At 39.5% G+C, this 24,939-nt stretch overlaps 4 protein-coding genes across 6 annotated transcripts in view; 3 read left to right on the top strand and 1 right to left on the bottom strand.

Moving 5' to 3' along the window:
* Positions 1 to 109: 109 nt before the first annotated feature.
* lyrm9 (LYR motif containing 9) lies at positions 110 to 2,430 on the top strand. 3 transcript variants are annotated; one of them, XM_044033047.1, is made up of 5 exons: positions 146 to 190; positions 318 to 390; positions 1,538 to 1,672; positions 2,055 to 2,147; positions 2,230 to 2,430. In XM_044033047.1, exons 3-5 carry the CDS (start codon positions 1,547 to 1,549, stop codon positions 2,242 to 2,244), a joined length of 234 nt encoding a protein of 77 aa, XP_043888982.1. In that variant the 5' UTR covers positions 146 to 190; positions 318 to 390; positions 1,538 to 1,546; the 3' UTR covers positions 2,245 to 2,430. The 3 variants fall into 3 exon arrangements, with proteins under 3 accessions (XP_043888981.1, XP_043888982.1, XP_043888983.1); XM_044033046.1 differs by lacking the exon at positions 318 to 390 and having other exon boundaries at positions 110 to 190; XM_044033048.1 differs by lacking the exon at positions 318 to 390 and having other exon boundaries at positions 148 to 190; positions 1,541 to 1,672.
* Positions 2,431 to 2,719: 289 nt separating this feature from the next.
* Positions 2,720 to 6,216, bottom strand: ift20 (intraflagellar transport 20 homolog (Chlamydomonas)). The gene is made up of 5 exons (XM_044033045.1): positions 6,130 to 6,216; positions 5,065 to 5,202; positions 4,895 to 4,980; positions 4,438 to 4,541; positions 2,720 to 4,110 (listed from the first exon to the last, which is right to left on the bottom strand). The coding sequence occupies exons 2-5, from the start codon at positions 5,189 to 5,191 to the stop codon at positions 4,029 to 4,031; spliced, it is 399 nt and encodes a 132-aa protein (XP_043888980.1). The 5' UTR covers positions 5,192 to 5,202; positions 6,130 to 6,216; the 3' UTR covers positions 2,720 to 4,028.
* Positions 6,217 to 7,121: 905 nt separating this feature from the next.
* Positions 7,122 to 15,420, top strand: tnfaip1 (tumor necrosis factor, alpha-induced protein 1 (endothelial)). The gene is made up of 7 exons (XM_044033038.1): positions 7,122 to 7,281; positions 8,989 to 9,362; positions 11,622 to 11,791; positions 12,178 to 12,261; positions 13,280 to 13,332; positions 13,436 to 13,631; positions 14,174 to 15,420. The coding sequence occupies exons 2-7, from the start codon at positions 9,116 to 9,118 to the stop codon at positions 14,396 to 14,398; spliced, it is 975 nt and encodes a 324-aa protein (XP_043888973.1). The 5' UTR covers positions 7,122 to 7,281; positions 8,989 to 9,115; the 3' UTR covers positions 14,399 to 15,420.
* Positions 15,421 to 16,864: 1,444 nt separating this feature from the next.
* Positions 16,865 to 24,939, top strand: part of sgsm2 (small G protein signaling modulator 2) — a 48,635-nt gene continuing 40,560 nt past the window's right edge. The window contains exon 1 of the mRNA XM_044032349.1: positions 16,865 to 17,084. Within this exon, the coding sequence (XP_043888284.1) occupies positions 17,025 to 17,084 (60 nt within the window). The 5' untranslated portion in view covers positions 16,865 to 17,024. The remainder of the gene's footprint in view (positions 17,085 to 24,939) is intronic.

The raw sequence follows: 24,939 nt of genomic DNA, 5'->3' as shown, positions 1-24,939 counted from the left end.
GACTTGTTATACCAGTAATAACTTTTTTTCCCACTCAACTTTGGTCCAAGTATGTAGATAAAAACAAACATTCCTAACCTGTAGAGGGCAGCATGACGCTTTGAAGTGTGCAGTCTGCCGGAAAACTATAAGAAGAAGAAGACGAACGATGCCGGAGAGTTGTTGACAACCGCCGTCCGTCATTGCTGCAGTAAGTAGTAACAGCAAAACCACGCCGTTCAGTGTACTATGTGTTGGAAGCCACGCTGAGGTTCAGACGCTGAACTCGTGTCAGTTAATAACTGCATTTATTTAACGCCATATTTCTTTCCACACAGTGGAGTTTAGCTAGCTAATTACGTAGCTAATGTAACCGGGCGTCCACCAAAGGACACACACACACACACAAAGGTAAGGACATTATCATCCGGTTTCCTAAATAAAACACTGAGAGCAACGGGTGGACGTTTAAAAGCACATTTTTCAATTGAAAAAAAAATTAAACTCCTCTCCGCTGTTTCAGAGACCTAATAACTGTATAAATAACTTTGAGCAACTGTTTAAGATAGTTCTCTAAAGGCTCTGAATAAGAATGAAAATTGATATCTACTAGTGTACAGGATATCAGACATTTTTACTGTACAATTTTAGAGAAAATTAAAGTTTAATACAACCTTTTTTTCCAAGTTCTGACTAATTTTAGAGAATTTCAAATGTATTACTTTAATTAATTCAAAAGGAAATGTTCCACACTGGCACTTTTTTAAAGATGACTTCAATTATGGTAACTAATGAAAGTGAATTGACTGAGCAATACGTTTTCATTTACAAGTCATTTAATTTTTGACACTGACTAATGAAATGTGACCGTTGCATTAGTACGTGGCTTATCAGCAGTGTCAGATTCTTCATTCGGGGCATGTTTCTCTCTGAGAGCCCCGGCCTCAATGTCCTTACAAATCAGCCAGATGCATTGGATCGCAGGCCGTAAAAGCCTTTGTACGAAGGGTGTTAAAATTCAGCGTCAGAAAGTTTGACAACAGAGAAATGTGTGTCAGGTGTTGGTGAGGTTGTATTTTATTGCAGTTGAATATCCCTGACCTAACGTTTTCCATCCAAGTGTGTCAGGAAAACTATAACCTTCAGTTAACATCAAAACTCAAAAAAATGCTTAGTGTGTCCATTGTGAGCTCAAAAAGGTGGCCTCCATAGAGCTGAGCTGTTTCCTTATATAAATGTAAAAGGCTCATTCTAGGGTAATGGAAAAAACAACAATTTACACAATCGGGTGATTGTATTCACAGAAATAAGCATCATTTATATTGTCTCCTTTTTAAAATAGCTTCACCTAAATTTTACACCTGGACCTTTAAACAAAAATGTAAAGCTTTCTGCTTTTGCTCCTAATTCATATACAATTGAAGAACGCTGCGAAACAAATGCAAATAAAGACGATAAGATTCATAATAAAATGATATATACAGTAGACGGTGAGCCGATATATTAACCATTCATTATTATGTTGTTTTTGCACTTTTTTAAACATTTTCCTGTGGAGGAGGAAAGAATGTCAACTGCAGGTGGAGCTGTCTTGATCCAGACACCAGTGCAGCTCTATCGATACCTGCGCAGATGTTGCAGGCAGTTGCCGACCGCAGCCATGCAGCAGCACTACAAACATGCCATCATACAGGTAAGGTCCGTCATGAGTGCAACAAGCACTGGATCAAATAGCTAGTTTAACTATTCAAAACGATATTGGTGAAAAACATTTTTGCACAAATTTGCCCGGAAAATCACAGATAAATAACCAAATTAATAAGGGCTGAGTTCCATTTAGCTTCCTCACACTGTCCTGATCATCGCAAATGTTATCAGTAACACCTGTGCCTTTTTTCTGCAAAAATGAACTTTATTCTTTATTTTAAAGTCTTTATACACTTATACAAACATACTTATTTGACCTTTAAACCTGTTTTGCTCATTCAAGTTGAGCTTTTCACAGTGGACCCTATTTTTCTGAACTTTCTTTAAAAAAAGAGGAACTCTCTAATGCTTTACTTTTTTGTTTTAAGGGATACAACAGTCACTCGGATGAAGACGACCCCGAGCGAATACAAATGATAATTCAAAGAGCTTTAGTGGACGCCGAATGGATTCTTGATAAAGTAAGGATGAATGTAATTTTAATATTAATAAACCAAAAAAAACAAAACACTATTACATTTTTACCTCTCACTTTCATTACAGTACACAAAAAAATAAGTGAGACTCATCAGAATCAAGTGTATCTACTGTCCTGCCTATGGACACTCCACCATCTGGACTGTAGCTGGAGCTCTAACCACTGACCTTTGAATCCTGAATCCAATAAATTATTGAAGTGTATATATTTAACCTATGGCTGACATTATTATTTTTTTTTTAATAAAGTAAGTTTCAATGACAGCAGCTCAGTTGTCTTGTTTGTATGATAAATCTACCACACAGGAATACAGACAGCCTTTAAAACACAAGTTGATCTGTTTATAATAAGGTTAGAAGGGGTAGTGAGTTTGTGCTGTATTTAAAAGTTGGCATATCAACCCAGCAAACAAGTAACATTGACCACAACTTCAAATCTTTACATTTTATATGAAAACATAATCTTCCAAAGGGCACTGCTCAAAGACGAGTCACTGTTTGTGTTTTCTAGTTTGTATAAGACGGGATAAGACCAGAAAGACCAGAGAGAGTGGGATCAACTGAGCATCAATATCAAGTGTTTTTATTGAAACAATACATAACAGCACAATGTAAAAATTTGCTCCCCTGCCTGTCGGGCATCTTTACGGCAAAACATGTACATTTTCTTGTGCGACAATATTTATTCAAGTATAACCGTTTGTCATGTGATTAATAAATGAAAAGACAATACATACAACGGAAAGAAAAAGAAAAAAGGAGTCTGTACCCTTCATGTTTTGTGACCTGATTTGTTTTACCAGAATAAGGAAATAAAAACAACACAGAGAATCAAATGAGAATATTCGGTCTTTTAGAACCAGGACACATTTACAAATGCATGCACATGCAGTATTTTGATTCATATAAAAAGTAATAAAACTAGATATCCAGGGTCATTTTTAAGTATAAATATTATAAATAATATTGTTTTGTATAAAATGCTCCATCTTTAGTGTTGGTCTAAGATGTTGAGATATTAAATGTGAACAAAACAATTCAAGTTTACAACACTGTAAATCCTCAAACCTGCTGACCCGGGGACGTGGACGACTACAGTCCAGCCAAGTTCACACAACACCACTTTGAGAGCGACAGGATTCTGTACATGAGTCTACTCATCACCTGTTCATATAAACACACATCAGAAGTGACACAGGGAACGATGCACAGAACCAGGCTTAATAGTGCATTGCAGTTGTACATGGAGGTCATCCGTTTCAGTTGGAATGCTGACAAAAGTTGCGTTTTTAAGCCACCAACTTGTTGAATCGAAAGTAAATAAAAGTGGGAAGTTTAAAAAAGAAATGTTGGTGTGTAATTTAACATGAGGCCTGTTTTCTAGAACTGACATTTTGTTGTGTTACTCTCTATTGACCAAAAGAGCGAGCACAGTGAATTGTAAAGCTACGTGAAAACCAGTACTTAACTTTTACCCACATGGAACAGGAGTTCCGGGAGCCCTGCATTACAGCGCCACATGCAGGTCTGGCATTTACGATAGCATTTGGAGTCAGGTTTTGTGTGTATGAGGACAGTTCTTAAAACAATTGTGTGTTTGTGGACATCCTTTTAAGAACTGACTTAGGTTGGCTGCTAATTGTAGACTTTGTCAATGACCAGAAAATCCGGTTGTAAATCATGTTGTGTGAAATAGGCTGTAAACGGCAACAGAAAAAGTATATAAATAGAATATGTAGGTGTTCTGTTGTAGGTGGAGCTTTAGACGGATGCAGCAGAGCAGTTCTCTGATGTAGGTTTCATCCAGAGAAATGAGAGGACAGGCACTGCGGATATACACATCTTCTGCTGTCTCAGTCACATCATTATTTCTGCAGAATAAACTGGTCGATGAACTCGTTCTGCTCTGACTCCACCTTGGACAGCGCTTCATACTCGATGCGATATCTGAGTAAAAACAGACAGCCCATAATGGACAAGTGACCCACAGGAAATGTGAAGACAGAAAATCTTTTCTGATGACAAATAACTAATAGTTCAAGAGATTGACAGTGTCCTGAGTATGTATTGTGTTTAAAGGTAGAAAAGAATGTAGCCAGACGACATCAAAGTGTGTTTTTGTGATGGATCAGAGGATAGTGCTTGTATTCATCGTGCAAAGAAGTCGATGTGATGAACTGGTTCATGTTTTGAAAGACTGCCTGTGTTAACACTCTACTGTATTTCTGGGACTCAGTGTTGTTGCTGTTGTTGACACACACACAAACAGTTTACCTTTCAAGTTGCATCTTTTTCTCTGCAATGAGAGCCTGAAGCTGTTGCTGTTGAGCCTCCCTCTGCTTCGCCACTGACTTCAGCAGGTTTCTGGCTCCTATTGCCTGAGGGATAAGAACACATGAGTTATACTCTCGCTCTGGTGAGCAAACAGAGATCTGGGTGGCTTTTATGTTACCCAGCGGTAGATTCATTTTGTAGCAAAAAAAAAATAAAGCTTGGCATCCATAATATTGACAAAACAATTATCATGAGAACACTGAAAGAAGGTGGACAATAAATCACCAAAGCTAAACATTTTTGGTATATCTTATCTTTGGTGATAAACAGACCATTTAATGATCTGTTTTTGTCCTTCATAACTTTCCAACTACAAGACAAAGAAGGCAAACAACTAAACACAGCTTTACAATTTAGGTACAGCAAGCAAACAAAAGTTCCTCTGTTCCAAGCTTACTTTGATCTTTTCAGTCTCCGCTTCTTTCGCCAGCTCATCAACCAGCTCAATGAGGCCGCCTACTATCTTCTGAAACTGGCCAATTTCTGCAACAAATAAGAAATTAATTCAGCTGTTGATATTGGGTGGGGGAAACAGATGAAGCCAACAACAAAATCTTCAGTGCTTACTGTCCACAAATTCTTTACACTCCTCCTTGAGCTCCGAAGTCTTCTGGCTGACATCAGGCTCCAGCACTCGTAGCTTATTGAGTTCATCAAAATAAAAGCCAGCCTCTGATAACGGGTCTTTAGCCATGGCCACAGGCCCTATTACAGAAGATCCAAGAACAATGGGTAAGACATTTACATTTGTACGTTAGACTTTATAAAACCACTTATAAGGTGTTGACTCAGCAGTCACAAACACTTCACTAGTACTAGTCCATGTGGGCCTTAGACTCTAAGGCTTAGAGCATCATTATGGGTAACTTTCAGGCTCTGAGGGCATCCTTTTTTATAATTAGACCATAGATTTGCAGTATATAGTGCGCTACAATATGCTTTAAACAAAGAGAGACTCGCTCCATCAGTGCAGGAACCACATGTTCGTGGCACTGCATTTGCTTGAATGTATACCATTCGACGCTGACCACAAATATCATCATCACCTGACAGTCGATCTGTTATATGTCCAAGATATATCATTGATGACAACAGGTTGACATACACTCTTCGGGTTATTACTGTGTTTGTTCTGCACCGAAACACACGAGCAAATGTATTGTATATTACTGCCTACTTGGCAATAATACAGATGTTTAATTCTGTAGAGACTCACAGATAGCACAGCAACACCTGGTGACTATGATCCAGCTATCACACAGTTATAAGACATGTATGGTAAACACTGACCTCTGTCCCATGACGAGCATATGGTAAGACGAGCGAACCGGTGCGTGTAAATGTTAGCATTAACATGGGGTTGTTGTTGTTTTAAAGAGATTACCGAGCTATTAGTAGTAGTGTACATCTGTTCCTGTTAATAACAGTAAGCTCACGAAAACGTGAAATTTCGCCTGAGTGTTTCCACTCACCGAGCCATGTTAATGACAGCTTCAGCTATGTTAAAACGATAGCTACTTTTCGTTAGCCGGTTCAATAAAGCCACTCGGGCGCCTACAAACACACAGTACCCACGCCGAGCTTACCACCCTCACATTCAAACAAAAAATAAACATTAAATGTGTGTCTTACCACTTTACCCTGTCACCACTGCCTGTGTTGTGTGACTATGTGGCACCACAGTAACTAACAGTAACGCAACAGAGCAGCTCCCCCTCCCCTCCGTGTTTAGGTTTTAATGGCGGCTGATACGTGCATTACCGCCACCTACTGGAATGGAGTGTATATCATCCATGCTGTATATGCTCTGTGCATATGTATATATATATATATATATATATATATATATATATATATATATATATATATATATATATATATACATATACATATATATGTACAATAAAATAAAATAAACAGTAATTTAAAAAATATTTTATTGGAAAAAACCTGCGACATTACAGAATAATATTTATTTCTGCTTTTTTCTGCAAAGGGTGAGGGTTTTAACCCTTTAAATCCAATCCAATCTTTAAAAGTCAGTTTGATTACATTTAAAGGGTTACAATCCTGTTAATTATCCTTACAAAAGCAGAACAAATTTAATGTGTACTATTTTTGCATCAGTTTTTGGAGGACATTTTTGTCCTTTTTGGAGGACAGGGTCGTCACAGAGTAGTAGTACATCTTAAATCTTAAATGCATCAAAGCCAATATATGTATATGTATATACATATATATATATATATATATATATATATATATATATATATATAGAACATCATGTAATAAAACTGGCACTTACAGTGTTAAAATCCTCAAAATTATTGAATGTTTGAGAGTTTAAGAAATATTAATCTGTAATTTTTGGAAGAGAACATTCTTGCAATAAATTAAACAGATGCCTGAGGGTTAAAATAACAAGTGACTACCAGTTTAGGTATAACCTTGTTTAGATGAACTGATAAGAGGAAGAATTGTTCTCGACCTTATTGAGCCCCGCCTGCAATACCTCAAAGATCCACCAGTTGGCCACACTCCGTGGAACACTGCTATGTAGATGTGGGTGGGTTAAGCAACTGCCAGCGCGCATTACTGCCTGTGGGGGGCAGCAGAGTACTCAATGAGCCGTACATTAGAAGGAAGAAGAAGATAAAGAGGAGAGAAGTTTTAATGAATTCTTTTTATATAACTCTTCTTGTAACGGTTGTGGATTATCTGTCATGAGGCTTTAAGGAGATGTTCATGTTGACTTCAACAAGAGCAGACAACTATGAGCGCTCGGTAAGTAAATGTCGAAGGTCGGTAAAGTGACGCCCCGCAGTTTAAATTACATTAACGTAGAGGCAGAACATTGTCATTTCTGTTCAGTCGAATAGACGCAACTGTATTTTAAACATTCTGTTACTACTAATAACGAATTATACTTTTATTCATTTCAAAATCCGCACTTAACTACACTTGTAAGTATCTTTGGCTGTTTTGTGGTCCCGCTTTCACATCGAAAATTGGTCCACTCTTCACAACTTCATGATCTGACATCAGCAAAATAAGTGAATGTAGCATCACCACAGTAATATACTGTTGTGGTGAAGAATGTATAGATGAGAGTATTGACGACACAGAGTGGTCACAAGTCTGTAGTGACGAAATTAGCTAAATACAAAGTTTAGCCTTTAGGAGCAGGAAATGAACTATTAATGAGGCACGTTTTTAAGTTCGGTCTGTAACATTTCTGTCACTCAGTAACTTTTTACTTTCTAAGTAGGCTAACATCAGGGTTTTTTGAAAACCAGTTTTTGCATTTAGCTGGGTGATTTATAAATACGTTCTTCAATAAATATGGTCTTGTGTCATATCAAGTAAAACATAACCACTGCCATTATAATACAATATTTAAAAATGTATATCCATAATTGGTGATCTATAACACATGTCATTGGTCCACATTTACTGGACCTGTAGTGCCATAAAAGTTAGAAATTCATCATCAAACACTCACATTGTTGCTGATTTATCACTTATAGGTCCAGGTCCATAGAGTATAGGACAGAGGTCTTAAACTCATGGCCCGCAGGCCACTTGGCCCCCCAGTTCATTAGTCATGCGGCCCTCCACTAACCTTGGAGCTATAAAAAAATAATGGCCCTTGACCTCCTTCCCAAGTGTTCTGTTGTTATCAGTTGGCATGAACAAACAGTGAACAATATTCTTATAATTATAACACATTTATCACATTATTAAATGTATGTATTACATTCAACATGGGGCCACACGGTGAAAAGTGGTTAGCACTCTCGCCTTGCAGCGAGAAGACCAAGGTTCGAGCCCCGGTTGGAACGAGGGCCTTTCTGCATAGAGTTTGCTTGTTCTCCCCATGTGTGCGTGGGTTCTCTCCGGGTTCTCCGGCTTCCTCCCACTGTCCAAAAACATGCAATGTGGGGATTAGGTAAATTGGACATCTAAATTGACCGTAGGAGTGAGTGTGAGAGTGAATGGTTGTTTGTCTCTATCTGTGATGGACAAATGGCGAACTGTCCAGGGTGTACCCCGCCTATCGCCCGATGTAGCTGAGATTGGCACAGCAACCCCCGCGACCCTCTGGTGGACGATAAAGCGGTAGATGATGACTGACTGACATTCAACATGAAATTATTATGGTCTAGTTTTTGATTTGTCAAATTGTCTACATGTTATCAAATTGTCTACATGTTATTATTTCTGTAATTTTTTTTGTGTTTTTTTGTGAACTGTATATATCATTCCATATCAAAACAAAACTTTTATTTTGAAATGGTGTGCAGAATTATTATGAACAGTACTTTTTCTCCCAAACGTTTGGCCATCTTTTATATTGGCGGCCCTCTCCTGACCAGAATAGGAGTTTTTCTGGTCTTGCTGACTGCAGGACCTTATGGACCTCATGTCTGGTCCAAACCAACATTGACCTTTTCTGTATAATTTATAGCAAAGTTTTCTGCTCCATTCCAGGATTTCAAGTGTTGTCTGGAATGATCTGTGGCTGTGATAAGTTGTGGTGGCCTCATCAGTAGCTGTCACCACGGCGGGGGACCTTCGAACCTCCGTCTGCAGGGTGATCATCTTCCTCCAAAAGGACATGTCTGGAGACAGCTGCCTGCCCCAGCATCACGCCCAGTCCGACTCCACCTCCCCAACCACTTCTCTGGTCTCCCCCAAAACCAAAACTTGCAGTTATCGAGGAGCAGTTGGCCTGGGCAACAAGTATGTCCGGATTAATGTTGGTGGGACCCTGTTTTACACCACACTACAAATACTGACAAGGCAGGACTCCATTCTGAAAGCTATGTTCAGTGGAAAGAAGGAAGTGTTCACTGATAAAGAGGGTGAGTCATCTGTGAACGTCAGACACAAGCTGACTGTTCTGTATGCATCATGACTATAATTCATACTATAATCAAAAGTTTAATACTTTTACTTAAAATAAGATTTCCAATCAATTAATACAAAACTGTGATACTGATGTTTAGAGAGTAATGGTGGTAGACATAAGACTTGTTTAAGACCCCATACAGACCTGCTATTCTGACCTTTTGAGATCTGACTGCATAGAATTAAGTTGTGTGGTGTCCTGGATGTGTTTCCTATGACCATTTGTGAAATACACCTAAACCTGATTTCTGACCACAATGGCCAAATTATGTTTTTAACCAGTCTCGATTGTTTGTTTGAGTCAGTGTGAGTTTCAGGTAAAGAGAGGGATAAGTGTACGGTGATGTATGCAGCTGAAAAGACATTATATTGAGTGGTGTTTATATTGTGGTAGTGGCTCCAAATAAAACTTCCAGGTCACTGTGACTCTGCAGCAGGTCAGAGGACATCAATGGTTAATGTGTCCTGATGTCAGACATCAAGAGCTGAAACAATTACACAATTTGTCTATTATTAATTGTTTACTAAATGAATCGTCAACTATTTTGTTAATCGATTAATCGTTTGAAGCTTTTTTTATGATTAAAAGAAGATTTCTGATTGTTTCAGCTTCCTCAATGTGAATATTTTCTTCATTTCTTTGCTCCATATTACAAAGAAATCATTAAAAGTGAATCATTTTGATTTGCGGACAAAGCAAGACATTTTAGAACCTCATTATTTCCAGGTTTGCCGAACACTGATTAACATTTTTTTAACGTTTTCTGACATTTTATGGACTAAACAATTACTCCATTAATCAAAAAATAATCGACAGATTATGATACGGTACGATATGATGCGATATGATATGATATGATATGATATGATATACCTTTATTGTCCCACAGAGGGGAAATTCCCAGTATTACAGCAGCAAAGAGATAGTCACACAGCAAGAGAAAGTCACACAAATGATATAAACGTTTGCACAGCCAACAAGGAACAGCAACAACAGGTGCACGGTGGAGCATAGAATTGTCACAGTGGATGAAAAATTGAATAGTGATCACAGTGGTGATTGGGTCTGCTGGGAGCACTGCTGGTTGTTGTAAAGTCTTACAGCAGCAGGAAGGAAGGACCTTTGATATCTCTCCTTCACACACTTGGGGTGAAGGAGCCTGTCACTGAAGGAGCTGCTGAGTGCTGTGACAGTGACCTGCAGGGAGTGGGAGTCATTCTCCATCAGCGATGTTAGCTTTGCTGTCATCCTCCGCTCTGCCACCACCTGCACTGAGTCCAGGGGGCAGCCCAGCACACAGCTGACCTTCCTACTCAGTTTGTCCAGTCTCGTCCTGTCAGCAGTGGAGATGCTGCTGCTCCAGCAGACCACCCCAGAGAAGATGGCTGATGCTACTACAGAGTCAAAGAAGGTCCTCAGGAGTGCTCCTTGCACTCTAAAGGACCTTAGTCTCCTTAGCAGAGTCTGCTCTGGCCTTTCTTGTAAAGTGTGGCCGTGTTGTGAGAGCAGTCCAATTTTTTGTTCGGGTGAACACCCAGGTACTTGAGTCCACGCTCTCAATGTCCAGTCCCTGGATGTTCAGCGGTGTCAGTCCCTGTCCTGCGGAAATCCACCACCAGCTCCTTGGTTTTCCCAGCGTTGAGTTGGAGGTGATTCCACTGGCCCCAGTCCACAAAGTCCTGGATCAGTTCTCTGTATTCCCTGTCATCGACATCCGCGGGGGAGTTGTGTTTGAGGTCAGCCGTGTACAAGATGAACACGAAGCAGATGTGGAACTCTTCCCATCTTCAGGCTCAGGTTGAAGACATGCTCCACAATCCCGCACAGCTGATCTGCACAGGACCTGAGGAGCCTGGAGCTGATGCCGTCTGGACCCGTTATTGATTATGAAAATAATCATTTGTTGCAGCTCTAATGAAATGTTGTTACATCTCACACGTGTCCCACATGTCCTCCACATGCTTAGTGCAGCATTAACCCATGTACATTCAGGTCAGAGAGGATGTTGGATGTGGATGTGAAGGCTGTGGATGTGTCTATTTTTTTCTATATTTCTACCTCGGTCATGACTGAAAGTCTTCATATTTAACAAAAAATGGCAGACACGTGTTTTGAGAAATAGATTTTTTTGAGTCAAATGAAAACTCTGCAGTAGTGTCTTGAAAAAGGGGATGGTCACATTCCATTCTTAACATGATCTTTTTCTGTTTAGGTTGGATCCTGATCGACCGCAGTGGGAAACACTTTGGCAGCATCCTGTCCTACCTACGTGACGGCACAGTCTCCTTACCCAAGGGCTGTCATGCTGTCAAGGAGCTGCTCTCTGAGGCAAAGTATTATCTCATTGAGGGTCTGGTGGAGCTCTGTCAAAACACCCTGCAGGTCAGTTACACCCACACTTACAGTAAGTTTTCTCCACAATATCCACACCTGCAGACAGTAGTGTATGTTTTCTCGTCACACAAACATATGAGGGTCTGCATGAGTGCAAACCTGAGCCCACATTTTATTCCATGACATAAATGTTGATGATTAAAAATATTTGCATCTAAATCTCTTGTGAAGTTCCCTGAAAGAGTGTTTTTTTAAAAAGAAAAATATAAAGTACAGGAGAGCTGTGATCTTTTTTATTTAATTAGTACTTTTCTGATAATGTGAGAATCAATATTAATGTGTGCTATACTATCATATACATGTGCTTTTCTTAAAATGCTCTAATTAGGAAGGATACCTTTAACTGTCAGTGTATGTTGATTTATGATTGACAGGGCAATAAAGAGCAGCCGCTGTGTGTTATACCTGTGCTGACCTCCAGGAAGGAAGAAGAAAAGCTAATCCAGACATCAACCAAGGTAAATATGATAAAATCGTGATAAAAAAGTGAATCTGAAAAAAGTTCCCTAAATTAGAGCCTCGTTAGGTCCTACTTTGAAATCAGACAAGCTAATTTCAAAATGCTGCTGTGGTTAATCTATTCTATTTGTTCTCGATAATTAAACAAATAAGTAAAATATTATATATATATTGCCACAAAAAATTAGCAGTGGAGTAAGTGTGCAAACTTTACCTCCTTTTGCAAATTTAGAACAGATACAAATCATTTTACCTTTATTTAGACTAGGGCTGCAACTAACTTTTTTATAACACATTCTCAATTAATTATTAATTGTTCGATCCATGAAATGTTGGAACTCACAATATATTATAATATGAATCTGAAATCACTGATGTTTTCATTTAATGATTTTAACAGACTATCAAATAAGTCCCTGATTCATTTAGTTGTCGATCACTAATCAGTTTCATTGTTGCAGCCCTCAGTGAAGTGCGTTATAGAAGCCTCTTTGGCATCGGACACAGCTTCAAGCCTCAGTTAAGTCTCTCCAAGTGTTGCACACTTGCAGTTTATCCCTTTATTGCAGTGAGAGCCTCCTCAGTTCTGCTGTAAGCTGAAATCAGCAAGTCTGTCCTCAGATGATTATTTGGGTTTAAGTCTGGGTTTTGTCGGGCCATTCTAGGACAGTCACAGATGTGTCCTGAAGCAGCGCAGCAGTGCTGTCTCGAGTATGCTGCAGAATATTGAGCTGTCTCCCCAGTGTCAAACCATATGCACTCTGACATTCTGTTAGTGTGACTGATTGGATCTTGGTCACTGCCAATTTCTAGACACATCCCATGGCTAATTAAAGCAAAGAGTGTCTTCCTTTCTATAGTTTTTAGTGCTACAGCAGAGAATAATGTTTTAAATGACTTTTAAAAATGTCAGAAAGTAAGTGCAGGTTCAGGTACATCCCTTTTTTGCTTTGTTATGGTTGTATAAATGTATATGTTCAATGAGATCCTGATCATTTATCGTTTGTTCTTTAATAGCCAGTGGTGAAGTTGTTGTACAACAGAAGCAACAACAAGTACTCTTACACCAGGTGAGAAAGCCACAGCTTCCCTCCGTCATTAAAGACAATTGTCATTTTTACTTCTTCAAGAGTGGAGTAAACAATGAAGCTCTTCTGTTTGTCGCGTCCACAGTAACTCGGACGACAACCTACTGAAGAACATTGAGCTGTTCGACAGGCTGTCGCTCAGCTTCAATGGCCGCGTCCTCTTCATCAAAGACGTGATCGGAGATGAGATCTGCTGCTGGTCATTTTATGGTCAGAGACGCAAACTGGCTGAAGTGTGCTGCACCTCCATAGTCTACGCCACAGAGAAGAAGCAGACCAAGGTGACAATTTCTGTTTTTTAATAAAAGCAAAGAAGACTTTATGTTTTCGTTGTATTTGAAGGTGTCAAATCAGCCCAACCCTGTGTATTTATTAACTGTATAAGAGGGAGCTCCCTGTCTGAGGGAGCGTTTGTGTGTTTACAGCAGTCGTGCAGGTGCGGGTGGGGACAAGAAGTATTTATCCATTCAAACTGCTGAATGATCGGATTCATTGTGCTTTTCATAGGTTTGCAGTAATAACCCCAATCAATTTTCAGTTGTAACCAAAGCACAGTTAAAGTAAACTAGGATGCACACAAAAGTTACAGGAATGAAATGATCAGAATGATTCCTAAATGGATTTATAATGCTGTGCAGATTTACAGTATCTATTATAAATCACAATGAGAAGTCACCTCCATAGCTGTGAAATTCGACTGGCTCTGTATCAGTGCTGATTTAGTGTGATTGGTGTTTGTTTTTATGTTTGCACTGCATTTTTCTGTGCCGTCACCTTATTCACATTATAGGAATGGTACATGTGTGGTCTGTGTCTGTCTCAGGTGGAGTTTCCTGAAGCTCGCATCTACGAGGAGACTCTCAACGCGCTGCTGTACGAGACGATGCCGCTGCCCGACAACACCCTGCTGGAGGCCACTCGTCGGAGCTACAACGCCTGTGGCTCTCTCAGTGAGGAGGAGGAGGGACCCGGAGGAGCCGAGCACCGCGTCCGTCGAATCCACGTCAAGAGGTATAGCACATACGATGACCGGCAACTGGGACACTGAGACTGAAACCCCAAAGCATTGGGCTAAATTCAGCTTTTCATATTGACGAACATTCAAGTGCCGATGCTCATGTATTTACCACTGCTATCCAAAAGAATTTCAAAATATGGCAATTTATTAAAGAGTTATTACTATTGAAGGAATCACAGCAGATACCTTTTCCACTTTACGTGTACTTCATTAGTGTTGAACAAAGTAATATTGTTCATAATCATAGCACTTAGCATCTGCATCTCCTGCAGCACATGTTTCACATGATTGTATTTCCTTTTTTTTTTATGACACATTTACATTTACAACAGGCTTTTGTTTGCCAAACGAAACCGTTTTAAGTTTTACCAGAATTGCCTCCAACATGCTTGAATGCATGTTACCATTATGCCTTGTTTCTATTTGTGAAGATGAAATTTGTGATATTTCAAATATTGTTTGACTTATGTGAATTTTCAGTAGACAGGAAGCTGCAATAATAGGAAATTAAACCAGCAATATTCGTGTTCCACTTTATACTAGGGCTGCACCTCGTGAGCATTGTCATTACCGATTATGTTCATTCATGTTCATTTATTTGGCCAAGAAAATTATGGAAAATGTTGACCAACTAAAAATGACAATGTTTTTTTTAAAGACGCTCGTATCACAGCACTTTTCGTAAAAGAAACGACAACAAAAGGTAAAACCGGTTAATAAATGATCAGAGTATTATTGATGGTTGCTAATTGATGAATTGTTGCAGCCCTACATTACAGTGTAACAAAATATCTGCTCACTGTGACTGTTCTGTGCTGTTCCTCTGCTGACCTCCACGCAGGCCTGCCCTGCAGCCGTCTGTCTAAATATTCACCAGATTAACCAGGTGAACCAGTCTCATTTAGCACCACTGGCCAACAACAGGAACCAGAGCCAAGTTAGCATCAATAGGATAATTCTGTCTGGAGGAAATCATCAGGAATAAAAATAAATAACCTTTATTCCGTTAAGAGCAACGCACCTCAGAATAGGACTGTCAGTATGCACTCAGTTGAGATATTTACTGGATGTTATTGATTGTTCTGAGGTTTAATTTGTTGTTGTTTCCACATGAGTTCTAACACATCCAGTAAAAGAAATACACTCTTTGATCCTGGTGCCTTAATACTAAAAATGTAGTGGCCTTAACAAAGAAACACATGAGTGGACATCCCTGATCTCTGATGTGACCACTTCAAAAATGTCCCATTTGTTTTGCACACTCACATATGCAGTCAAACCTGTATATACCTTGTTAGATTAGAGATTGTTTGTTTTCAGCCTTGATATCTTTTAAATAAATGTTTCATAAACATAAAGACTGATGATGTGGTTACTTCAGTTATAGTTCATGAAGCTGCTGTCATTTCACCCACAGACTAACCTCGTCAGCAGAGAGCACCAAACCTTTGTGGAGCTCTGGCTCCTGATTGTTGCTGTTTGCCCAATTTTTGGGTCTCAGAATGTTCTGTGAATGTTGCCTTTTAGGACTTTCTAACGTTCTCCTAACATTGTCTTCTACTGAGGGTATAATAATTCAAACTGAGTGGATAAGGACAGTTAGACAACCTTGACTAAATGATTACTCCTTAAAGATTTATTTTCATATTTATTAAATTACTACTATTTCTCCAGCCCAAAAAGATTCAAATCAAATAATAAATATATTCATCTGTGGTTGAACCACGTGTGCAGCTACAAGGATAACGTTTGAGTTTTTGGTTGCCTAGGCTTCTTCATAACCTTGAGGGAACGTTAGTTGTTGGTCTGTGTCTAACTAACGTTAGGAGAACAATGGGCTGACGTTCAGAAGGGAGAGAAACTCAAAAACAGCGAATTCTGTCGGTTGCATGTGCAGCTTCTGTCCACACGGGGGCACAAGAGGGACGTTTAAGAACAAGGACCACCAACATACAGCAGGATTATACTGTAGCACGGGCTATTTTGTGTCATGTTGTTGTGACGTCATTTATTTTGCAGCAGGCCCTCCTTGACTTCAGGATGACAGATATGTTCTTCACAGGAGATTATTATACAGTAGCATCTTCATTGATCAGCTGCAGCGTGTGTGTGTGTGGTGTCAGGCCTTTCAATTAAGAGATCTGCATTTGAATGAGCTCTTTAAATGTAGTGACGTGTTTCCTCCTTGAAGAGCTGTGTGTGTGTGTGTGTGTGTGTGTCTGCTCAGTGAGCACACCAAACCTGTCTCTGCAGAGAGTCACACACACACACACACACACGACTGAAGGAAACAAAGGATGCTAAAAATAACTTGCAGGCTCTACAGGTTGGTGTGTTGGATGCTGAGAGCCTGCGGGCCGCAGGCTGGGGCGGGGCGGAGCTGGATGCTGTGTGAGGCTCCACTGATTTCCTTCCTTCCTCCTCCTCCTCCTCCTCCTCCTTGTCTCCCATTGATCAGTATTTGTGAGGAAGGCGGACCCGCTGACGCTCAGCTGCGTCAGAGTCTAGTCGAGGGAAGGAGGCGAGGAGGAAAGGAAAGAATAAAAAAGGAGGCAGGGTGTGAGAGGAGAGGCCGTGGAGAGAGCGGACTGAGCCAGTGTGTCAGTGACAGCGCTGAGTCGTGCTCACCCTGACTGACCGCGGCGGGTGGACGGACATGGAGGGATCCACGGAGGAAGAGTTCAAAGAGAAATTACTATGGACCGTCAAGAGAGAGGTAAGCGCTGCTGCTGCTGCTGCTGCTGCACGCTCGTTATTTTTTATTATTATGCCATTATTTCCCTTCCAAGTCACGACGTGTTGCATTGACACGGAGCTTGTCACATCACAGTGTGGAGGCCTTCACGTTTGTGTTTTTGTGGCTGCATTTTTGTTTCCAGTTTGGTAACAAGAGTTAATCACACCGCTGCTGCTGCTGCTGCTGCTGCTGCTGCACCTGTGCTAGATTTTTATTGTAATATGTTTTTATTTAATTTAATTATTATTTATTTAATTTTAAAATGTGCTCCTGTTTGTTTCATGCAGCACCAGTCAATTAATCAATCAGTCAATCAATCAATTTTCATTTGTAAACTCCCATATCCACAAATCACAGTTTTCTTCACAGGTTTTAAAAGGGTTGAAAACCTTCTTCTGTCCTTAACCCTCAGCAAACACGAGGCAACATTTAACAATAGAAGTAGTCTTACTATACCAGAGGTCTGCAACCTTTACTATGAAAAAAAGCCATTTATGTTCCCTCTCCACCCAAATAAAATGAATTTGATATCATATCACATGTAAGTTTTTTTATACAGATGTACTGTAAACAAAATCATGATTGTATGTTGCATTAAGAACTACAAAAAGAAAACATTCCATTGCTAGCACAACCTTTTATAAAGTGGAGGAAAAAAACCTACTTTGAAATCTAACACAGAATTATGTGCAGTAGACCTAGTCCTTCTATTGTTTGTGGAAATTAATGAACTGAAAATCACTCACTTTGAAATAAATAAATAAAGCAATATTTTGATTTTTTTGCAGTTAGTTAACACTTATTTATCACCACATGTGGCTCGAGAGCCACAAGTTGCAGACCCCTGTACTGTACTGTTAATACTTATTTTATTGTAATGTACTTTAATGTGTACTGAATCTTCATGAAAAGAACCAATAAAATGAGTTGTGTTGCAGTGGTGGAATTGTAAAATAGGCAAATGCTACAGTAAGTAAATGAATAATAAATACAAGATAAAAGCATTTTTAACATTTTAATATTCAATTATAATAATTACACTGAATGTTAGAAGTCGTTATTGCTCATTTTCACGTCACGGCAGGGATATTGCTGCCTTTGAATGGGACTCGTGTTTACGACACAGGAAGAGTTTTGCCTGGGGGGGGCTTTTTCCGAGAATGCTGTTGCTAGGCAACAGCTGTGCCAGCTAGCATGTGGGTATGTTTGATGTAAAGCAAGGAATCAAGAAGACGAAGGGAAAGAGAATCCATTTGGGAAACATTTCTTTAAGACAAATGAAGTTCTATTATACATGGCTAAAAGTACAACATAGTAAGTCACCAGCTGCTGAAAGATACTCTTTAAATGGAGCTGCCATTTTTGTTAACATCAGCATAAATGTCACAACTTGTGATCTTTGCACTGATGATTGTGTTACAGAGGGGAGGATGTTATTTATTATTTACGTTGACTTAATATCTGTTTAAGTATGGACATGTTGCTACTTCTGTTAAGTTTATTCTGTATTTATATCTGGAAAGCACTTGGTGTCGTGTGTGTAACTTCTTTTTAAATGTAAACAAATGTAGATTCAAATCACTGTCAGATGACTTCTCACAGTGGTGAATAAGCGCCACACGGGCTCTCTCCGTGTTTCTCATCATAGCGCAGTGTTCAGGTTTTTTGTTGCTCGGCGACATTCCCATGCTGCACGCAGGAAGTGATTTGTTTTGTGTCAAGACAGACGGCGGAGGCGGCGGCAACGTTGAGCTAGAAAAAAGTGAGACGCCTGCAAACAGGTCGGAGTGTGCCTGAAAAGTTTCACAAGTGAATTCTGCTGCTCAAAGGACCTGGGGGATAAACATTTATTGCCTCTGCACTGCAGCTGTGTGCATGCACACAAACACTCTCATGTTTTCAGTTGTTGTTGTTTCATCATTTCTGTTCTTGAAAACAAAACAAAACAACAATATGATGAGAACAATAATACATTTAGTGCTAAAATGCCTTTTTCCTTCCTTCACGACAGTATCAGATGGTTTTATCCAAATGTGACGTATGTTGTTGTGACATGACATCCTGTCTGCAAACATGGAAGCTCTGCTGGCGTCACAGTCCTCTCTGTGTGAAGTGTTGGTAAGCAGAGTCTGCTCAGCACAGGGAGATTTACCAGCAGGATCAGTGTCCACAGCTCACTCACTGCTTCAGGCTGTTGTTCCCGGTGATTAATGTTTCACATCTCTCCAGCGAGCAGTAAGCTATTAGTCCTTTAACCTCTCTGCACCCACTCCCGTCACAACCCTGATGCTTCCCTCACACAAAGCTGCGACCCGCAGTCTAACGTCAGTGGAGTCGGTGAAAGGTGTGGGTTTCTGTCGCTGCCTCAGTCTGAGCAAGTGCAAATGTATGTGCTCGCTCCGTCATTATAATGAAGAGGAAAGGTCAAACTAAAAATATCAGGCCAAAAATCCATCTGACAGTGGGGCAGGGGGGAGAAAAGGCAGAAAATTAATAATCAGTGTTGCGTGAACTTTAAGGATTCCAGGCATCGCCTTCACTGGCTGAGCCGTCGTTAGTTCTCATCCATGGCTCTACTGTAATCACAGAATTTATTTTGTTCCATGACAAAATAAATCAGACACGGTTACCAAAGCCTGCACATGTAAAGAGTAAGGGCACCACTCATTTTCTTCCCTTCTCCCATAGAAGTCACCACAGTGGATTTTTCCTCTTTCCATTGTTTCAGTAGTACACTGATGCTCTCCTGGTGGCTGGATTAGGCAATTTGGGATTAAGTGTCTTTCTCATGGACATAATATTATGTCTGGACTAGAGCAGTGGTTCCACCTGAGAAAATACTGAGCTCTTTATCACCATTATGGCCAACGTTAAAATGCAGTGGTGTAAATAAGTCGAGCAAAGTCAGCGACAGACTTCTCACAGGAGGCAGATTTATTCCCAATCAGATCATTTGCTCTCATCATCCTCCTCCTCTTCCTCACATATACTTCACACACTGGTATAGTGAAATTAGATTATCATTATTTTATTTATTCTTTTTTTGTTCTTGTTATTTGTTTCATTTTCTACACACTCTGGTCAAAATTCCACAGCTCCACTCCGATCACAACAGTATTTTCTGATGTACCACCAGAGGAAGCTCCATGGTTCTCAGTTTGAGAACCATGGGACTAGAGGATCCAGTGACCAGGGAGTTGTTAATGGTTTACGATGAGGTTATTCATCAGTTTGTTGAGACTTAAAGTAAATAAATAAGATGTTATAACACATTAAATGAAGTGTGACCGTGATTTGCTGCTTCCTTAATTAGTGAGCCCATATGTCTGTGCACTGTTGTTGATACGTTATAGATTACTCAGCATCTGCTCCAGTGATCTTTATACTTTATAATAAGGTGTTTTTTCTTTCTTTTCTTGCAATTTATAAGGAGTAGTTCGACTGAGGTCCTTTGGCTCCAGCTTCCCTTTTTTGACCCTCAAGTGGAGGATAAATTGATGGAAAATTGGTACCTGGATACATTGTTTAATGTATAATGGATACATTATATATACCAAAATCATTGAGTATGCCAAATCATACATTTTTTAAACATAGGTATAACCCTGCTGTAAAAAACGACTGACTCCTTTCCCATTGTCAGGAGAGAAGTCATGTTCGACATCACACATGCAATGTGCAGACTTTGCACCTTAACTAGCAAAACTAAAGCTGCAGAAGAAGTTTGCACGTCGTCCACCCAGTTTGTCACATCCATCAGCGCTGATGATTGGAGCCGAGGTTATAAAATTGCCGATTGTATTTATTTACATTGCAGACAAAAGCCAGATGTCAGTGAGTTTTTTCAATCAGGAACAGGAGATAAAGAAAAGCAATCAGAGTTTAAGTTTAGAATAAAAACACTATTCAGGACACTTAATGTGGTTTCATTGTGGTTTGTAGTCAGAGCAATTTGTGCTGGAACGACACAATCTGTCACAATTTTGTATTATTTTCCAAGACCTAGACAAAGACTGTTCTAATACCGGTGACAATTAGACAAATCAGAATCTAAACGCACCACAGGGTTGAGAGAAACTGCTGTCAAAACAAATAAAACCTGTGACGCGTGAAGCCCCCTGGACGGAGACAAGCCTGAGTTTAAATCACACACAAGAAAGAGACAACCTCGTGAGCTGAAAGACAACTCAGAGTCAAAACACCAGTGACATAGTGACATGTCTGTGAAAAAGTCTGGAACAGAAAGCACCCAGAGGAATATACAGGCAAATTGGCTAGTGTGTGTGTGTGTATATACATATATGTGTATATATATATGTATATACACATATATATATATATATATATATGTATATATATATATATATATATATATACATATATATATATATATATACATATATATACAAATATGTATGTATATATATATATGTATGTGTACATATATATATATATATATGTGTACATATATATGCATATATATGGCCTACAGAAAAGTATAATTACATATGACTATATACTTGGTAGTGAATTAATGTTAATGCCACCAGGAATACTAACTGATACTCCAAGTCATTTGTTCCTTGTTCATGTTGTTGAAGGCAGAGCTAACTTAACTTGAAGGGTTGTGGTTACAGGAATACTTCACCGATTTGCATTTAGCTGTGTATTACTAGAACAGGGGTAGTATTTTTGAAATATTGTGCTTCCAAACCTCAGTTTCCCTTGAGTCGAGAAACATCTTCATTCTTTTCTTGGTTACGTGTCCACCCGTGACACTGGGTCCTGTTAGCGTAACTGTTAGCAAAGATGGCGGACACTGTTCACATTCTGGGAATGAGGTCCCGTCCCCCTACGAGTGGGTCTAAAAAGTGGACAAGTGTCACAATTTTTCAAAAATACTCCTATTCTGGTAATACAAAGCTAAATGCTAATCAGTGAAGTATTCCTTTAAGGGTTATGTGCACATGAGCTTTATTTATTGAGCTTATTTATGTGTTTATGCATGTGTCATTAGGTATTTATGAACATCTTTTTAGCCTGGGTAGTTTATATTCTGTGTATTTTAGTGTGTACTGTATAGCGCGTAGCCTCCCACATGCCTTGTCGTGTTTCCTCATGCACTGTGGATTTTGTGTTTCAGTGAATGGTTGTGTGTGGAGTGGTGAAACTGTGGAAACTGAATTACGCTAAGGGGATGAATAAAATGATCTGTATCTGTATCAGATTCCCCGCAGTTTAGGACAGTGTTCACCAAGCAGCGTCAACAACATGTACGTGTACCTCATGCACAGTTATAGCTGATTGTGGCAGTGTGAGTGTAGGCTCTGTACTTCTCTGGCCCATCACACGATCACCCACTGGTTTTGGCACTTAAATATTTGAATCATCTCGATATCTGTCAGGATAAAAACGGCTTTCAGTTCTGCGCACGTATCTTTCATTCTTTGTCTTTGGTGTTTCACAGCAGTTGGTTTATTACCGCCTCGTTGTCCTGTATCCACCGCACACCTTGTCTTCCACTGGCTCAGTGTCTCACTCATTTAACTTTGGCTTCAAATGCTAGTAAAGGTTACAAATCACTGTTTGTTTCTGTAGCATTTCTCAGCATCACATTTATCTTCTATCTTCTGTCTCTACATTTTCCTTACGTCTTCATTCTCTAAATGTGTTTTATTTAATTCCCATGTCGAAAGCTTCCGTGATTGGTTACAGTTAATCTGTGAGATGCTTCAGTCTTTGGGCTGACATCGTAAAGCAGACCGAAATGTACAGTTTAAACAAAGCTTGTGTCGCTTTAAGCAGCACTCGGCTATCTCAGTATTGCTTAGCAACTGAAAGCTTCAGCATCTCCCAGAGAAGTTAAATTGCATCAGTTGGTGATTAATATCACAGCAGTGAGGCAGGTGGTCTCTTGCACTGAAACGAAAAGTGCCTTTTGGTATGAACCTGCTGTCATCACAATCCCTTTTTTTTTTTTACAGAGGTGCTGTGGTGATGGGATGGTTACCACACTGGTTATCATCCCATCACCACAGTTATAGCCAAGCACAGTAGAACAGAACTGTTTCTCTGTATTTTCTGTTCAAGAAATCATATAGAAAAGCTGCTAGAATTACTCAGTTTTAAATCCACCAAGCAGATCTAAATGTACAAATGGAACGGTCGGAGCATTTCAGAGACATTCATTGATTCACTGGGTTATGGATTATTTTGGTAGTTGAATGATTAGTCTGTTTAGATGTTTCTCAAAGTCGCTTGCCAAGAAATAAAGAAACATTTCAACTCCCACAGATCTGAGTTAAGTTCCTTCAGTAAAAAAAAGCAGTGGGGCTGTACGTAGATCTTTTGGCTTTTATTTTGAAGGATAAGATGGGGCAAGGTTGCTGTGCGATGCAGACTCTTTACTTTGTGGAGCGATGAACAGTTGCCTTCTATATAGTTTTTTTTACACTTGTTGTAAATGTTATTAACACAATCAACGAACAGGGAAGCCAGCCACTCCTATAATTCACTGCACTGGACACATTAGCAAACATGACTAATTACACAGCATGGTTGAATACTTGATTGTAATTGGTCAATGGCAACATTCAGCGGCCTGTTACGTCTGTATAACAGACTGTGGTTAAGTGGAATGGACTGTTGCTATGGACTTATCACACAGAGAGTCCACTCATTTTACCAATGTGTAACACATCAGAGAATATTAAACTGAATATAGGAGACATTGTGGTCTTGTATGCTTTTACTGTGAAGACCGTAGTCGAGGAGCACGGAGGAGACGTATAAAACACTCCAGGGCCAAAGTGTTGGAACATTTCAGGGTTACCCTAAGACACATTAACCCAGCTTTTGCCTGGTTAATGTGCAGACTCTAGTGACAGAAGTCTCTGCTACTGGAGTGCTATACATGATTTAGTACACATGCATAAAACACTTGACTGATGCATAACCTTGTTTAAGTATGAATGAAACTGTGGGCATGGGAAAATACAGAGCGGCTCTCACAGTGCTGCAATTCTTGTGTAGAAAACAACTGAATTAAAGAAAAGTTAATGTTATAAAATTACTACAAACATCACATTCAATTGTATGTGCAGCAAGTCATATACACTGCCTGCTGCAGGTTTGTCTACCTTTATCACTATATTTATATTTTCATAATATCATCATGGATTAACCGTTCTGAAAAGAAATTATCACAACATTTTACATTTTCCCCCCTACAAGGGTTTTTGTGGAGTTATCCTTACTTGATGTGAGGGTCTAAGGATAGATGAGGATGGAGGGCGTCACTTGCTGTGCAGACTGTAAGGTAATTTGAGGCAAATTGTGTTTGTGAAGTTGGGCTATGTAAATAAAATTGACTTGACATATCTTTCTAATATTACTGATGACATCGTTAGTGATGTATATATGGTGAAAAGTTTAAAAATGAGGATACTTGTTGTCCCTAATCTAAAGTGTTACCAAGTATTCTACATGATCACAATGTGTCAAATCACATCAAATCACCAAATTTGAATCACACATCGTAAATTTTAGTTTAAATGCCAATGGCCACTAAACAGAAGCTTCCTAAGATTCATGCAGTCTTTGAGATTATTGTGTCTGCACATATTTTTCTCCAGATACCTTCTTCAGGACTTGACGCTCGATAAAACTTTTCTGAACCAGTCAACATTAATATTCGGCCCGGGGTGCTCGGAGCCACTGCCATAGGTTTCCATTTTTCTAATATTATTTCCATTGTTTACTACCGTGAATTGCCCGACTTGCCTCATTGCGAGTCACAGGTAAACAACATTAAGGGACCACTTCCCTGAAGAAA

Source organism: Solea senegalensis, linkage group LG8, assembly GCF_019176455.1.
Source record: "Solea senegalensis isolate Sse05_10M linkage group LG8, IFAPA_SoseM_1, whole genome shotgun sequence".
Classification (NCBI taxonomy): Eukaryota; Metazoa; Chordata; class Actinopteri; order Pleuronectiformes; family Soleidae; genus Solea; species Solea senegalensis.
Note: the sequence above shows the minus strand (reverse complement) of the source record. Positions and strands in the feature narration are given on the sequence as shown.

Excerpts from the sequence above, each read along its gene's own strand:
- lyrm9 (XM_044033046.1), top strand. The coding sequence starts at position 1,547 with ATGTCAACTGCAGGTGGAGCTGTCTTGATCCAGACACCAGTGCAGCTC. Across the intron at positions 1,673-2,054 it reads ACAAACATGCCATCATACAG|GGATACAACAGTCACTCGGA; the intron begins GTAAGGTCCGTC and ends TTTTGTTTTAAG.
- ift20 (XM_044033045.1), bottom strand. The coding sequence starts at position 5,191 with ATGGCTAAAGACCCGTTATCAGAGGCTGGCTTTTATTTTGATGAACTC. Across the intron at positions 4,542-4,894 it reads CGGAGACTGAAAAGATCAAA|GCAATAGGAGCCAGAAACCT; the intron begins GTAAGCTTGGAA and ends CTTATCCCTCAG. Across the intron at positions 4,111-4,437 it reads AAAAAGATGCAACTTGAAAG|ATATCGCATCGAGTATGAAG; the intron begins GTAAACTGTTTG and ends GTTTTTACTCAG.
- tnfaip1 (XM_044033038.1), top strand. The coding sequence starts at position 9,116 with ATGTCTGGAGACAGCTGCCTGCCCCAGCATCACGCCCAGTCCGACTCC. Across the intron at positions 9,363-11,621 it reads AGTGTTCACTGATAAAGAGG|GTTGGATCCTGATCGACCGC; the intron begins GTGAGTCATCTG and ends TTTTCTGTTTAG. Across the intron at positions 12,262-13,279 it reads TAATCCAGACATCAACCAAG|CCAGTGGTGAAGTTGTTGTA; the intron begins GTAAATATGATA and ends GTTCTTTAATAG.